Source organism: Ursus maritimus, unplaced genomic scaffold (genome assembly GCF_017311325.1).
Source record: "Ursus maritimus isolate PB19 unplaced genomic scaffold, ASM1731132v1 scaffold_11, whole genome shotgun sequence".
Lineage (NCBI taxonomy): Eukaryota > Metazoa > Chordata > Mammalia > Carnivora > Ursidae > Ursus > Ursus maritimus.
Genome location: NW_024423453.1, coordinates 35,976,118 through 35,994,442, shown reverse-complemented (window position 1 = coordinate 35,994,442; position 18,325 = coordinate 35,976,118). Strand labels below are relative to the sequence as shown.

General features: G+C 33.0%; 1 protein-coding gene across 1 annotated transcript in view; it reads left to right on the top strand.

The window, feature by feature from the left end:
- The window catches only part of TTC29 (tetratricopeptide repeat domain 29), a 232,049-nt gene that overhangs the window by 22,765 nt on the left and 190,959 nt on the right, over positions 1-18,325 (top strand). Inside the window, exon 5 of the mRNA XM_008685456.2 lies at positions 16,789-17,012. Coding sequence (XP_008683678.2) covers positions 16,789-17,012 — 224 coding nt within the window. The remainder of the gene's footprint in view (positions 1-16,788; positions 17,013-18,325) is intronic.

Here is an 18,325-nt window from a genome sequence, read left to right as displayed (position 1 = left end):
ACTACATAGAAATACAGAAGACAGTAAAATCTTAACATGATGAAAAAGGAGGGGTAAAAAAAAATAAGAGATTCCAGGATTTTCAGAAATACATTTTTAGAAAGTGGATGAAATATTACCAGGGGTAAAAAGTGCTATTTCATAATGATAAAAGGAGTTGGTTCATCAGGAAAATGTAACATACTAAGTGTTTGTGCTTCTAATGATGGAACTTCAAAATATATAATATAAAAACTGACAGAAAGAAAAGGAGAAACACACAAGTCCATAATTATAGTTGGAGATTCCAATACCGCTGTTTCAATAATTGATAGAAAAATCAGTAAGGGAGTATATTGAAGACTGGAACAATACCATCAACTTAAATAATTGGCATTTACAGAACATTCCACCAAACAACAGCAGAACACACATTATTTTCAGTGTACATGGAACATTTATCAAAGGAGATGATATTCTGAGCCATAAAACAAATTTGAATATATTTAAAAGTATTTAAATCCTAAAAATTATTTTGCCTTACAACAATTGACTTAAATTAGAAATAAAAGCAGAAAGGTCTCTGGAAAACCCCCGTAAGTTTTGAAACCAGACAACATACTTCTGAATAACCCATGGATCAAAGGAAAAATTGCAAGGTAAAATACTCTGAACTGGATGAAAAGAAAATACAGCATATCAGAACATATGGGATGCAGCTAAGGCAGTGCTGAAAGGGAAGTTTATAGCATTTAAAAATGGTTATTTTAGAAAAAACAGAAATGTTTAAAGACAGTGCCCTAAGGTTTCATTTTGAAAAACTAGAAAAAGAAAGAAAATTAAACTGAAAGTCAAGAAAGAAATAATAAAATAAAAGCAGAAAACAGGAAAATAGAGAAAAACAATGAAACTAAAAACTGGTTCTTTGAAAAGATCATAAAATTGATCTTGTAGTCAGACTGATCACAGAAAAAGAGAGAAGACACAGATTAACCAGTTTCAGAAATGAAAGAGGGAATGCATATCACTATAGGTTTTACAAATATTAAAATGCTAATAAAGTAATAAACTTTATGCTGATAAACTCAACAACTCCTATGAAATGGCTAAATTTCTTGAAAGACACTGCCAAAATTTACTTAATTAGAAATAGGTAATAGGATAGGCTTATGTTTATTAAAGACATTGAATTCATAGTTTAAAAGTTTCCCACAAAGAAAATTCCAGGCCCATAATGACTTCACTGGTGAATTCTACATAACATTTGAAGAAGAAATAATGCCAATTTGGCATAAACTCTTCAAGAAAATAGGAGAGGAAGAAACAATTCTCAACTCATTCTCTGGGACTGGCATTACCCTGATATCAATACCAGAAGAAGTCAATACATTAAAAGAAAACCACAGAATAACATCTCTCATTAGCATAGGTGCAAAATATTTTTTTAAAATTTTTTATTGAAATTCAATTTAGCTAACATATGGTGTATTATTAGTTTCAGGGGTGGAATTTAGTGACTCATCAGTTGCGTATAACACCTGTGCTCATTATATCACATTCCTTCCTTAATGCCCATCACCCAGTTACCCCATCCCCCCACCCACCTCCCCTCCGGCAACCCTCAGTTTGTTTCCTATAGTTAAGAGTCTCTTATGGTTTGTCTCCCTCTCTGTTTTTATTTTTCCTTCCCTTCCCCTATGTTCATCTGTTCTTTTCTTAAATTCCACATATGAGTGAAATCCATCGATAGATGAATGGATAAAGAAGATGTGGTATATGTATACAATGGAATATTATTCAGCCATCAAAAAGAATGAAATCTTGAGGTTTGCAATGATGTGAATGGAACTAGAGGGTATTATGCTAGGCAAAATAAGTCAGTCAGAGAAAGACAAATACCGTAGGTGCAAAACATTTTAAAGAAAAGTAGCAGTTGACCCAAGCTCCTGTCAGGAAGCTGATGCCTGGTGCAAAGTCCTTTTCATTTGGGATTAGTGCAAGGAGTAGCCTGTCTGTGCTTTCCTGACCCATGCATCTAAGAATGGAACTTGCCAACAAAGGAAACCCAAGCACACTGCCTACATTAAGAAAGCTAGAACTTCATTATTATGATTAGACAGGTATCTTCTGATATTGGAAAAAATATCACAGTACAAAATAAAAAAAATAAGATTAATGAAGAGAGCATACAACCTGAGCTGAAACAAAGTTTCTACAGGGAAAAGGAGAGCTTTATTTTTTTTTAAATTGTGTTGTTTTTATTCAAATGAGCAAAGATGTTACTCATGTTTAATTGTGCAAATTGCTTCAGGATTGTGGATACATAGACACCCAAAGGGAGATGAAATATATGTCAGAAAAAGACTGGAAAAAATGTATGCCTGGGTTTGGGATGTCCCTGTCTATTTTTTTTAAGGTATCAAAATTAATTTATTTTCCCTTAATTGAAACCCATTTATTTCCTCCAAGCGCCACAAGGAAATTCATCATTCTCCTTCAATAGTTCTCCAGCTCTTTTTTTAAAATTTTTTATTATGTTCAATTGAAAAGGAGAGCTTTAAAAGATTTCACATTTAAAAAAAAGATTTCCAATTTGTTCCCTTACAGACATTGTAAAAAAAAGTTATATCCCTGATATAACATTCATATATACCTGATATATGAATGAATTTAAAGGAAAACAATTCTTCAAACTTAGGATAAAGATTGTTGAATTCTTTTAAAAAATTAAAGAAGGGATAAAAGAGGACAAAGATATCTCTTTTAACACATGGAATAAAAATAGAGAAGATGATAGAAATATTTATAAAGGTGTGAGATACAGAACATTAATTAGTCCAGAGGGTAAATATTTATCCAAGAGAAAGAGAGAAGAGAAATGGAGACAGTGAATGATAACAGCCATTTAGATGTAGATTTAATAGATATACATTACCAAGGTAATTCATTTTTCAGTTTCTCCTTTTCTTAATTATGAATGAGTTTTGAAGTTTACTAAATAATTTTCTAGCATCCACTGAGATTATCATAAATTACTAGATTTTGTAATTTTGTACAAAACCCTACTTACTCTGGTTTCTGTTTGCTAGAGGTTCTTTTTTGAGGGGAAGGGAAGAGAATTTTGCATGATTTTAACCTATGATTTTCTTTTCTTTTGCTACACTTTTAGGATTTTGTAAAATGAACTAAAGAATTTTTCACCTTTTTCTGTGCTCTGGAACATTTCTGATAAGATGCAAGTTTCTTACTTAGTGAGAGTTTGGTAGAACTTCCCTGTAAAATCAAATAGCTTTGCTCCTTTGGTGGGAGAAGGATCAGGAGGAAGAGAATAGATTTGTTGTAATTGGTTTTCTATATCTTCTCTAGCAAACTGATAATTGATATTTTGATATTTTATATAGGTATCTATTTTATGTAGATTGTTATATTTAGCATGATAAAATTTAGCATGACATTTTCTAATAATGTTTAAATCTCTTTTATATCTGTAGAAACATTCTCTGTATCTTGGAGGTAGTGTGAAGGTAGTGGCAAATAACAGGCTCTAAAATTAGAACTGCAGGGGTTGATATCCCAGCTCCACAATTCAGAGTGTATGATCTTCAACTCATTAATTAAACTCTTTCTTTGTTGGGGCGCCTGGGTTGCTCAGTCAGTTAAGGGGGTCCTACTCTTGGTTTCTGCTCGGTCATGATCTCAGGGTTGTGAGATCAAGCCCCGCATTGGGCTCTGCACTGGGCGTGGAGCCTGATTAAGAATCTCTCTCTCCTTCTGCCCCTCGCCTTCTCTATAAAAAAAAGAAAAGAAAAAAACAAAAACCTCTTTGTGCCATAGTTTCCTCATCTGTAAAATGGAGATGATGATGATGATAATAATATCTCATGAAAAATGTAAAATTTAAAAAAGATAATCCATGTAAAATATTGAGAACATAGGCCCATTGTAAGTATACAATAAAAGTTAGCCATTATGATAATTATTATAATTACCTTTTTCATTCCTGGCACAATTTTGGTGACATCTCTTTTTATTTTTCTTGATTATACTTGCAAAGATTTGTCTTTTCATGTAACCAGCTCTTTAGTTTTATGGGTCAACTTTTTTGTTCCATGTTAATTTATGCCTTTACCTTTAGTATTTCCTTTTCTGTCCTTTATTTGACTTCATGTTTGTTGTTCATTTTGTTAAGATTTTTTCTAGCTCTGAGTTGAAAGCTAGCTTCTTCACTTGTTTCTGTGCTTTTGTTTTTTAATAAGTACATTTAAATTATAAATTTTTTTTTGAATACCATGATGACTTTTCCCACAGGATTTGATATTGAGTGTTTTTATTTTGTTTCAGTTCTACATATATGAACATTTCTGTGGTGGTTTTCCCTTTAGGCAGTGAATGCATTAGAAATACATTTGTAAATTTGCAGATGAATAGCTTTTTTGGTTTTTTTGGGGGGGAGGGGTGCAGGATTGGGGAGTGAATCTTTACTTGTGCTCAGTAAATATGCCATACATGATATCAGTTTATAAAATTTCTAGTATGGCCAGTGCATGGCCAGTTTTTATAAATATTTTTTGTATGTTTGAAAAATAAATATGTATTCTCTATTTGGTAGACAGTTCCACACAGAAAATACTATCAGAAACTAATAATTAGGTTGAGCCTGTTATTTCAATCGAGCCAGAAAATTGTTATTCAAATCCTTTTTTCCTCAACTTTATTTGTAATTTTCTGAAAAAAATGCATTAAGATCAATTTCTCCTTATTCTGTTAATTTTGAAGCTATGCTATTAGGTGTATTGTTTCCTAATTGCTCTATTTCTCAGTAAATCAATCTATTTATGAATCTCTGTTATTCAGTGCCCCTTTAATTTTTTATGTCTGAATTCTATTTTGTTTGATATTAATAATGTTATACAAGCTTTCACTTTGTTGGCATTTGCATTGTTATATGAAAATACAAAAGAAACAAATGACATGTTCTCCGTCTCAAGGAAGTTATAATCCCTACTATATGTATATTTTGTATTATTTTTTTTAAGTTTGAATTCAAAGCCCTTTTATTTTACTCCTGACAAATACTTTTTTTTTGTTCTTCCAATATTCTTATTGATGCACATATTTAATGTGATGTACCCTATGCTCTTTGTTACTACAAGTAAGAATTTTCTAAATGTTTGTGATAGCTGCAATAAAATTAATACAACATTCAGGAAAATAAGATATTTATATACAGATGTGGTCTGACCAGAGCATCAAATTAATCAGTTTGCTTATTGTCTTAATAATTAGTTTTTCCTAAATGTAAAACTAAATGTGCGTTTTGGAAGTTTGATCATTGTGTACATAAAGCCTGTGAGAAGTCCTGGCACCAGTGTTCCTGTGTGCATTATACACCTCCTTTGTGACGGTAATTAAAGAGCATACAGTATGAAAGGTTCTTCACGTGGCTTACATTATGGTCATTATCTTGTATGTATTCAAGTTTGAAAGGGCAAAATAGATTCTTGATTTTTTTGAAATGGGGAAAATTAAAATATGTTTAGTGAAAAAACTATTCCACAATAGGACTAACTTAAAAAGACAAAGAATTGAGGTCATCTGTGCCCTAAAATAGAACTTGACATTTCTCTTCAGTTAAATTTACTACAGATTTCTTATTAAAGAAATATAGAGTAATAGAGCAGTCATGAGTCTAATAATCATTTGGTTTAATATTTTTTTATTTATCAAAAAAAGGCAAAAGAGTGTAGTTAACAGAATACCAATGGCTAGTTTGTAAAAATAAATTTTATAAAGGTGTATATTTTCTTATGATGAAATATCATTACCGCACTAGAAGAAATGTCATAATAATAATAGAAATTTAAATGCAGGTTTTATTATTTACCCTTCCTCTATCTTCCATTACATTTCTGGAATGAGCATGAATAATGTTTTGTTTTCATTTTTAATTTATGTGACTTTCCCTTTGTAAGTTAAGCATCAGTTACATTTTTTTAGATACTTGTCATGTTTATAGCCCAATGTATACTATTTTTCTTGCCATCATTTTAATAACTAGATAAGTATTATAAAGGAATATATGTTGGGAAGGAACAACATTAGAATATATATGATAAAGCTATAGGTGGAAAGAATTGATTGGTTTACTTTTCCCAAAGAAACCTCTTCATGCAGTTGTTTAATGTGAAAGGTTTTTTCTTGAAAAGGTTAAAAAAGTTCTAATCAACTTTTGTACATTATGTAGAACTTCATTTTCTAAACTCTGCAAAAGAAAGTTTCATATTTAATGGGAAATCATGAATTATTCCATTTATTATCTACTTCCTCCTTTCAAAGACATGATCTGGATAAAAGGCGGGGTGAATAATTTCAAAAAAATACAATACATTTTTAATGGGAAGGTGCAAACTACAGATTCTCATGACTATTAGCAAGTGTAGAGGAAACAGAATTTTACTTGCAAAACTCGTCAAACTCTTGCAAAGATAAAATGTATGACATACTTTGGTAAAAAAAAGAACACAGTGAGCTGAAGTTTTCTTTTTAATGCAACTTGTTGTTTTTACTAAGTTTTGTCTTTATATTCTCCAACTTTGCATTTTTATTAGAAGTTGATATTTCACTCAACTTCTATGAAAATTGATAGTTCTTTCATTTATAAAGATGTATTGATGAAGAGCTGAAAGAAAAAGTTTAAATGATATTATTTGAGACAAAATTTCCTAAAAAATAGAATATTAAAAATCTTGGACAGCAGTCACAAGATTATGTTTCAAAAAAACGGTGACTGTTATATTGTATGGGGTTTTGCATTAATAAAAAATTGTAAATAGTAATGTAGACCAACACGATTCGATGAGCTAGTACAGTCATGTTTATACATGTTTGTGGTCCATTGTTTGTAGTCGTGTAGTATAAAGCTTACCTTTTGTTTTTTCCTCTTTTTCTTATGGTTATTGTTGTTGTAGTAGGACACAGACTGTAATAGAATTATATAACTAGATTTCTTTTTTTATCATTATGACTCAATCCAAAAACTAAGATTATTTTCAGGCTTTATTTTTCAGCTTATGTTTAATTGGTTTCCCTATAGTTGAAAGTTACAATGTGATTTGGAAAAAAATGAACAAAAATCCATATGACTTCCTCAGTTAGCCAAAGGTGCTTGGACACGGTGGTACTGTGAAAACCTTCCCTGAAAATTTCCTCTGAAAGAATGACACTCATTTCATACCTTCCCATGTCCAATCTTTAGCTTAACATTTTCATTTGTAAATAAATTCGAGTTTCTCAAGGGAGTTTGCAAGTAATAGGGCCATGTTAAAGATTATGTAATTAGCCTCATCTAAAGAGCTGTCTTTCTTCCAGTGCTTTTCACTAAACTTCTAAAGAAAAACTTTGTTTAATGTGGTTAAGTTTGAGATTTTTTCTAGTAGAGAAAATCTTTCAGTAAAGAAAATGTGTGTCATGGCTCATGGGTAAATATTTTGGTAATACTTTATTTTGACTGACAAATAGTTTTATTCATTCGTCATTGATGGTGATCTCTGTAGTTCAAATATTTGATTGATTTGGAATCACTTGAGTAAATAATTTTTAACAGGATATGCACATAAAAAACACCTTTCTCTTATTATTAAGGGAATTATTTAAAGCTATTGTAACATTGCAGTCTGTACTGTCTACTAAATAACCACAGCTTTCCTCCGATATTGGGTAACAATCACTAGCAAAAATATTTGACTGATTAACATTTTGCTAAATATCAGTTCTTATTTAATTGAATCTGAGAAATAATTTTTTTCTGTTCTACATGAATATTCCATATAGCTTAAAATAAAATCGCCCATGTTGAAGTGAATTTTTATTTTAATCTTGGCAGAATTCCTTGCCAATCATATTTTTAAATATTTTAATTTTTGCTGAGAGAAATATATTAGTAATAGCCCTACTTAAAAAATATTATAGGCTAAACTTTATTTCTTAGTTATTATTACACTTTTTAAAAAAGAGTTAAAGGTTGAATGTAGGTTAAATAGTTTTTTCCAAATGGCATTTTTCAGTTTGTATATATACTTCAAAAATGTTGGCAGTCTATGCTTTCTAACTTTGATTATTAATAGATAAAAATTTGTATTTTCCGAAAATATGAAGCATGCTGACATGCGTAGCAGTTTCAAATTAGTAAACTTTTAGTTGTGTAGAAAATCACAAAAAATCCTACTCCTTAACCTCTTGGGAGGTGGATTATATTTATTGTTTATTTTTAAGTTACCAAATAAGTCCAGTTATCTGCCATATTAATATTTATGTTCTGGTTTATTGGTAACATTTTTATGGTGAGTAGGTTTTTTCAATTTATACAATTAAAGGTGATATCACATTTATTTGGATAGCAATTCTGAGATTTCCAGAAACAGTGTAAACTAATACTTGCGTTTGTGGTGTTTCTTTTGAATGAAGCTAAAATGTTATTTATTTCAATCCGTTAGGAGAGTTTTTATATAAAATTATAGCAACATCTCAAGTAAATTATGGTACAATAGTAAGTATAGAACAATAGATATACCTTCAAAATTAGTTTTTTATTTTCTGTTAAAGCAAATATGACCAATAAATTTCACAAAGAAAATCATGATTGTTAAAATGGCTGTTACATTAAAATTCCTATGACTTGATTAGTCAAAACTACAATAATATTACAAGAGATATTTTATTTATTGAAATATATGCTAAAACAATACATAAGCTGCAGTGATTATATTATCTTTATTATATGTTCATTTCTCTTTAAGGAAGTTCACCTAAAATGTTTAAGAGAAATTAGTAACAATGTTCATCTTAATGACTAATTCCACTTTTAATAACTAATTATAATAAACAATAGATTTTTTGTTTCAAGTATAACAAACTCTACTTTTTGAGGTATTAACATGTAAATAATTAAAGTAAGTCACATAGAAAATAGGCAGTGATTATCGAGTTATTTATATTGGTGGATATACTGAAATGCAAAGTGAATTTGCTTTAGAGAAGCCATCATATTAAAAATGCTTTTTATATATTTTATTTGGATTAATAAAAATGCCTCATTAAATATGTGTATGTTTATCTCTAAAATATATTTCTAATTTTTCCAGACATGAAAATTGAGGGGTTTGAAAACCGTTAATCTGTAATATGCCACCTGCCCTATTTACATTTTTAACAGTTGAGTATTTGTTAACTGATCTCATAGAGAGCTACATATTTTGCTGTTTCCAGATGGATGAGATAGAATACCATGCATAACTTTACATTTATCTTCTTTGAGTGTCACCTTATTTACATATCAATTAAAATAATATCTGTATTAAGATGGATAATGAAAGTTATCAAATTTACATGATATGACTGCAGTTTGCTATATTTCCAGTAGATGCCCCCAGAGACCAGTCAACTTATTGGAAATCCTTTAAATTTAAAAAGAGCCTTTTTCATAATGAAACTTTTTTTCTTGTTATATTTTGAAGTACATGGAAAATAAATTAAAAGTCCTAGAAATCTCAACTCTCCGATGGTTATTACACAAAAATATATGTGAATGATGATAGTGTATTTCTTAATTAGTGTTAGTTCTTAATCAGTATTAGTCAATACTATGGCTAACGATTGTTAAAAATCTAAATGTGTAAAATTGAGAAAAACGCTTTCAGTTTTCATTGTAATTCTATATGCTTTTCAGTCAACTTCAAATATAATTGATATTTTTTCTTTCTTCTCTTTATATATATTTATATGGCTAGGGGAATGGCATATCTTTGTTTTAGCTTTTAGGGAAAATTTTATTCTTTTCACAAAAAACTATAAAACATACCCAAATTACTAATATGGTTTTTATCAGTATGTGTGTCAAGAAATGCATATTTTTCCCATTCTAATTATATGTAATATCTACCTACACTGAAAAGTATGGGTAAGAATAGTGACTCACTTTATTCCATGGAAATTATATTAACTGAAGCTATTTAAGTATTAATTTAAGAGTCGATGTAATTATCCCGTAGGTGATTCCAATAACATTTATTCCTACAATATGAATGTAAGACTGTTATAACTGACACATAGATAACCCACTAGTGACTTATAAATATTAACTTAATGGAATAAAAGTATTATCCTGACTTTTGATTAGATATTACATATCTTTTGAGTTTATCTTTGTCAGATTAAATAAAAATTTTATGATCTTGTTTTAAAGTATGATTTTTTATTAAACTGCTTTTGAAATAATTTACTGAATATGAAGCTTCACCTTGATACAGTATTTGAGTTTGTCCTGTGAAGAAAATATGTTAAATATATTAATCATATATTTGAGTAGTTCATAATTCATTTTGATTTTGAAAGTCCATTTAATAACTAATATAAGTACCTATAAGTTAAGAGAAATAAAATAAGCTGTCATATCTATTCATTCCATTTATTCATGTTTTTCATATTTGTAGAAGTGTGTGCTTTTTATCCTCTTATATGTTTGTCTTTCTCAGTGTTTTTCTTCTATTAGACTTCATATATCCTGGAGTGACGATCGCATCTATTTAGTTTGCTTTGCAGGGTTGCTACTGTCTGCTTCCTCATTTTAAGGAAGGGGATTCTTTAAGAGAGTCACAGAATGACACTATTCTCTTTTCCCAAGCCAGCATAAACACGGATTAGCATGGACAAAGGCAACGGCTTTCAAATTAGAGAGTTACATGTAATTGTCCAATTATGACAGATTCCTAAACAATCAATGCAAATAAACAAAACAAAAATGCGTAGAGGAACAGAAAGAAGAAAACCCAACAAATCTGATGTAACAGGAGACAATGTGGTAAGGTGGAAAAAAACAGAATTTGCGCTCAGAAACCTGGATGTGAATTTCCGATCAGCCTGTTATTAGTTTGTACGGCTCTGTCACTTATATGGCAAGTCACAACCTCACCAAAGATAGTTTCTCTATCTGTGAAAGTGGAAGCATTGCTTTGTAGACTTCTCATGTGTTAGAAATGATGTCTACACGGTGTCTGCCACATTGTAGGTACTCTGTAAATAGCCGTTCAGAATGTTTTAAGGCAGAATTTTAAAATGATATAAAATCTCCGTGGCTGTTTAACAGAAAGCTCGCCATCTCTCAGCATCTCCACACATTCAACTGCTATGAAGTTCTGTCAAAGTGGTCAGTTTACTTTCTGTAAATGTATAGATTTTTTTTAAAATCTTCGAATCTCTTAGGGCAATTTTTATGTCAGTTTAAAACGCATTGAATCTCCTTTGAAGAATGCCTTTAAATAGTAATAAAATCCATATGGAATGGGTGACTACTTAATTCCCTTCCTAAATTCATTCTTCTCCAGCTACATCTCTTGGATGCAACCTCAGGCGTCTGCCATGACAGAAATCTTCCTCAGGGTGTAGATTTACAGAGTTCAGCATATCCGTGAATGTCACAACTGCTGCTCCTATGAATGGCATGTTTTCTGTCAGGAAAACTCCTCTCAAATTCCATAATATCAAATCTACATAAATTTTACTAGAATTCTCCATTTCTGCCCAGTATAGCGACTTTTTAGGTCAAGGAGATTTTTCTTCTTCTGATACTTACAGAGAATATATTTTAATTTAGACTAATATTGGTTTTAATATACAAATGAAACCAAAGACTGATAACTTTGTGTCCAAATGAAATAACAAAATAACAAATTTGAATTCTGTCTATATTTCTGTTTGTGTTTAGAAAATTTCTTTTCCCATAAAGCAAGTCAACTTTGCCTGTGATTCTGTTATGAAATATAAAACCTGAGAAATCCAAATATAATGGTGGAAATTGATAGGCTTTTTTTTTTCAGATGATCAGTTCATTTTAATAAAAAAATTATTTTGGTTAAAAGAAATAACTTGCATTAACTATGAAGATACAAATAGGAACTTATTTAGTAAATCATTAATTGCTCTTTCTTGCTTTCAGATTACTAATGAGGCTTAAACAATGACATACCTGTACATATGCATGTGTGTGCACACATGAATGTGTATATAAAACCAAGATGATACCAGCATAGTTATTTATGCATTTTGAAATACATCTCTATTTGAAATCTCTTCTGCAAAGAATGGTCTTTTTAAAAAATGTACCAGAAATTTAAAAAAATTGATATCAGTTATATATCATGGGTGTTTTAAGGCTGAAAGATGTCTTGGAAACCATTTTAGTACAGTTCCTTCGGAATCCATTCTGTACTTTGGTCACAGACAGCAGAAATTGATTCTGACTAAATAAAGTAGAAGCCGTTTTTTGGACGGATACTGGGTAACAAGCTGAATTTAGGGAGAACCCAGCTCAGAAGAAAAGGACAAGACATGAGACCCTTGACAGGATGTTGGTAGCAAGAACTACTTCAGAGTCTTGCCAGGAGGTCACTCCCAAGATGATTGAGCTCCAACAACCTGCTAAACCTTTGTTGTGTTTCTTGTGTCAAGATTCAGAATTCTGGGAGAGGAACCGGTTGCTTTAATTTGGTCACTGTGGACCCACCTGTTGGTTAGAGAGTCTTTCAAATCAAATCCCACCAAGATGACCCGTAGTGTGAGAATGGTCATTCCAAAAGTGTTTTGGAGTGCTGCCACCTGTGGAAGTGGAACTAGATGCTGAGTGGACCATATCCAACCAAAACACCCTCACCTTCCAGGTGAAGGAAATCAGGCTTACAGAATCATTTTCTGCATTTCTGTTGAGATTAGAGGTATGAGATTAAAACATAGATGGCCTCGCGGCTTGTGTTTACTTTTATTGTTTAAAGTCAGTGTTCTAATTTTTATTTATTTATAATTTTCATTTCTTCCAAGGCATAACCTTACAAAGATGACAGTGCTTGTTTAAAGCAAGGCTGGATTTTCAGCCCCTCATCCTCAGATCTCCTATATTCTCCCACAACCTGTCCCCCATTGGAGGTACCACTTAGATACCCCTTCAGCCTCCTCACACTCAAGTTATCTGAACCAAACTCAATTATCTTTCCGCAAACTGCTCATCCTTTTGTGTCCCCCTCTTTAGCAAATTACCACTTATTTTTTATTTAACCTCGAAATCTGGTTGTCATCCTATGTCATCCATTCCCTTTCCTCTACCCCCAACACCCATTCAGTCACTATGGAATTGATGTTTTCATCTCCTAAATATGTATTGAATCTAACCTTCTGTCCAATCCCATTTCCTCTTTCCTTTGGTTCAGCCTCTGTGGCCTGTCCTTTCCAGGACCACTATCTCTTCACACTGCTCCCAGTTCTACCCTTGTCCTGGCCATTCTCTAGGATCAGGTGTAAATTTTAGATTCACAAGCTCATGGATGCTAAATTGAAAGCCTTTATTTTTTTATAACTTAATTTTAATTCCTGGCCCTGAGCCTTGATCCTCCCTAGTGTAAAAATCTAATCTTGTCCCTCTCAGGTAATGTGAATCCAATTCAGTGATTTCTCAGGTTATTCAAGAATTCTGGTGCCTCTTCCCCTCACCCTATTTTCTTATATAGAAACAACACAGTGGTGGTGCAAGGTGGAGGGGAGGAGAGTTGCCAGATTTAGCAAATAAAAATATAGGATATACACTTCAATTTGAATTTTAAGAAACAGAAAACTTTTTTAGTATAAAAAAGTCCCATGCAATATTTAGAGAATACTATTACTAAAAAAAATATTCATTGTTTATCTGATATTCAAATTTAACTGGGCATCCTGCCCATTTTTATCTGGCAATTCCAGGGCTGGGGTTTGTCGGTATTTACTTTCAGATCTTAATCTAGGACCTTGTTACAGACACTGAATTTGCCTATCTAGTATCTCATTTCTCCATTCTTCTTGGCTAACATAACTCCAGTTTTGCTTGGGAGAGCAGTGTGTCCAAGAATAGGCAGGATATTTGCTTTTCCCAGTCTTCTTGCACCATTGGGTGGCCACGTGACAAAGTTCTGGCCAATGGGACCAAATTGAGAATCTATTAACAGTTACAGGAATGCTTTTGTTTTTCCCAATAACAGGGAAAGACACAGCTGGTGCCACCCACCTCCCCTTTTTATTTGCCTTGAAGGTGGGCACAATATCTGAAGCTATATGAACCCTCCAGTGACCAGCAGGGGACAAGCATGAGGGAAAGACTAAGATAATCCCAGACGCATTGAACGTGCCAGGCCACTGAACCAAGGCCAGCAGATGCCTACTTTTAGGCACCTTGGGCTGTGATAAGTGGAAACCTCTAGTTTTAAAGGCACTATGAAACAAGTTTTCTTACTTGTAGTTGAATGCATTCTAAACCTATGGGGTCTATCTGATGCACTCCATCCATCCTTTTCTGTCAGACCTGGAAATATGCTGACTTGACTGCTTTGATAGTTCCCTGATGCTTCTTATTCTCAGAGTTACAGCTGTGTCCTTCTTCAGTCCCCAGTGGGCAGCCCATACAAGAGCATGTTAGCACACACTCCCTTGTTGTGGCCAGTGACATTATGACAGATATGCCAGCTCTCTCTTTCCATTAACTTTTCTGCCATACATGGAGCCCACTAGACTATTACGGCATTTCACCCATACCATTCAGGAACGGTGGGAAATTATAGTGGCTGGTTCTGGTCCTCTTCTACTGAGAAACCCTATGTGACGACTTTTGCTATACCTTGTGTAGAAGCAGGTAGAAAGGAGGGGAATGAGAGGACACGGCCTTTGCAGCATCGCACTGCCCCTTCTTCATACGCCCCTCCTTTATCTTGACTGGACGGCAGAAACAAACAAAATTCTGTTACTTCTTTTTCCCATATCATATGTTTTTGGTCTCATACAAGATGGTGGCTTTTGGCCTAGGAATGTGGTTTACTTATTCTCTTTATGAATGAGTCCGATTACAATAGGTGCTGTGCCTCCGGCTGCCAGATGGGGGAGGCTAACAATTCAACTGGAACACTCCTTCCAGATGATTCTTCTAAGCTGCAATCTCATGGAGTCATTTCCCTAACTCAGACCCTTCAGTGGTTCTACCTCTACCTCACTCCTAGCTTGAAGTCCAAACTTCTTACCATGGCTTTGAGGTCCTATCTTTTCTTTTAAAACTTCTCTTTCATCCCTACTCTCTTGACCTCTCTTGATGTGTTTCATTTCATACCCAAGCTGATCCACTGAGTAAGAAATTCTTGGTGGATGGAATCTGGGCATTTTTGGTTTTTTTGTTTGTTTGTTTAATTCTATAGATGAATCTATTGCATAGTCAGGAGTTGGGAACCAGTAGTTCAGGACTTTACATTTCTCAGAGCATTTTCACATACATCATTTAATTTTGTTCTTAGAAGAATCTTGTGATATAGGTACAGCATATATTGATATGCACATTTTACCAATGAGATGAAATGAGGTCCAAGGAGGTTTAGGTAGAACTGGGCTCAACTTTGAGTATTCTGACTAATTCTAGTCTGTTTCCACTCCACACTGAAATTTTTATTGCTAGTAGTATCACATTATGTCAGTTGTTCTAAATACTTAATTGTCTCCTGATTTTAAAGAAAATGTAATATAATTAGTAGCTCTATGATTTGGCCTCTAATTGCTCATTAAGTGGAATAATAGCCACCACACAGCTGTTATCCCATAACCCTGTTTATTTCCTGCATAGTACTTTTCATCATCTGAAATTACTTATTTTTTGCTTACTTACTTGTTGGTTTTGTTCTCCAACTAGAATACAATCTTCACAAGGAGAATGAACCCATTCAGTCTAGAACAGTGTCTTCCGCTTAGAAAATGTAACAGCTATTTGTTGAATAAATAAATGGAATATTCAGTTGTCACTTTATCTCTTTGCATATGGTTTATCATTAAATTAGAAGTGAATTATTAATCTAACAAATCATGAACTTAATCCTAACTGAAAATATTTTTCATATATACTTGGTAATAGATTTTAATAAACATTTTCTAACCAAACATCCAAGCATGAATGAATGAATGAATGAACTTCCATAACATACAATGAAGCCATTTAATATAGAGTGCATTTTTAAATATTAAATGGCATGTTTAATTTTTGCTTGGCATATTGGTTTTTTTGTTTTGTTTTACTGGGAGGCTAGTATATCAAGTACTTTTGGATATCGTAATTACTATGGTCTGGATGTGTTCCCCCAAATTCGTATGTTGAAATCCTAACTCCCAAAGGTGAAAGTATTAGTAATTGAGGTCTTTGGGAGGTGCTTAGGTCATGAGGGCAGAGCCCTCATGAATGGGATTAGTGCCTTATAAAAAAACGGTCTCCAGAGAGATTCCCTAGCCCCTTCCACTATTTGAGGATACTGTGAGGAGGTGCCAGCCAAGAACAAGGAAGAGGGCCCTCACCAGAAGGTGACCATGCTGGCATCTTGATCTTGAAGTTCCAGCCTCCAGAGCTGTTAGCAATGTATTTCTGTTGTTCGTAAGCCACTCAGTCACTAGTATTTTGTTCTAGCAGCCAGAACGGACTGACATCCATCAACTCATTTATCTGTCCCTATTAAAGGGAGCTCAGCTCTGGAACTGATATATTTATAATGTAATTTTACTAAAACTACTATAGTTGGGTAGCTCCTGGCATCTTTCATTAAACTGAAGTTGTTCAATTACAAGTGTTTGAGGCAAAGAGAGTTTTCAGCTTTCATTCAGAGGAAAAAAAAAAAAAGGCAGTGCAATTCAACCTTTAATTTTTAGAGAAGAAAAACACTGTATGGATTTAATGGATTAAAATAATGTTCTGAGTGTTGGGTTTCTTATTCCCAGTTACCGGAACTCCTACAAGAAGAACATTTGTGTGGACATGCTGCGAGATGGTTATCATAAGTCCTTTACTGAGCTCTTCGCCCTGATGGAGAAGTGGGATGCCCTGCGGGAGACCGCGAGAGTTAGGTCCCTTTTGTGGCTGCAGAGACCTCTGGAAGAGCAGCCTGATAAGCTGGATCGTTTCTACCACTACCTGACCAGGGCTGAGGCAGCTGAAAGGAAAGGTGAGTGGAGGGACTGTGGGCAGCAGTGCTGCAGGAGCCTGAACAGTGAGCCTGAGGGAAGATTCCAGAGTGTTTCATGTATGAATTCAAAACATTAAGACACCTGAGCACAATCCATTCTAGACATCTAAGCATCTTCATGGAATACATGATAGGGAATGCTGAATCACAAAGCTCTCCAGACACAGGGGCATCCTGCTGATGTCATTCCAAGCCAGGAAGACAATGCATAGCACCTGATCACATCTACAAATTTTCCAATGTCATGAATACGACTCTTTCCATAGTTTTAAAAATATATAGAATTTTTACTAATGAGATACTTTCAAAGAGTACTATAACTTGAAAATTGTACTGATTTTCTAGTATTTATATAATGGAATTTGAAGGTGTTATCTGTAAGTCCTACAGATTTCAATCAGAGAATTTTTATTAGTAAATACTGAGAAGACACGAAAAGCCTACAATTCACAATTATGAATAAAATTGTTAATTTTATATTTTCCATCACATCATTCCTAATAAATTCCCTTTTTTGTATCCAAAAATTTTCCAGAAAGTCAGTGTTTCAAGTATTGAAGATATTTTAATCTCTACTATAATTATACTGATATTGTTGTCATAAGGCTTTCCTAGTTACAGTATATTAGGAATTAGTCATTTTATATAATCAAAGAAAAGAAATCCTAAAAGTTAGCATATAAATTTGGTGGTTTAAATTATTATTTTCTTCAACATATTGTGTGAAAACACCATAGGACTCAAAAAGAGAAGCTTGGGCCCCAACAATGACTATATTTCATTTCAGGGCTTCCTGTGGGAAAATAGAGTATTACACAACTTTTTGTCAACCAGTGCTACAGTGGGGAAAATTAATGGGGATGTGGAACAGTATTGCAGCAAAAGTCTCTCAGCCTCTATAGTGGAGTTAATACATGTTTCCCATCAGGGTGTCACCTGGCTTACGAATAGGAGATATACAAAAATCCTAACAGCATAAGTGAGTGAGTGTGTGTGTGTGTGTGTGTGTGTGTGTAGAAAAGAGGTGAATATTTGTATTATGAAAAGTATTTAACTGCAGGATTGACATTAAAAATAGAATCCTTTGGCGAATTTTGAAATATGACATCTAATTTCTCAAGAAATTAACTGTTATAAATAAAAAATGCTATTGTAAAAAACTTACATTCTAGTTTCGGCTGCAAATTCTGAAGTGATATTTGCACTGAAAATAGAATTGAGCAAGATAAAATTTTCCCATTAGTCATTTTTTGAAGTTGAATTCATCATATTCACTAAGTGTTTTAAAAAGA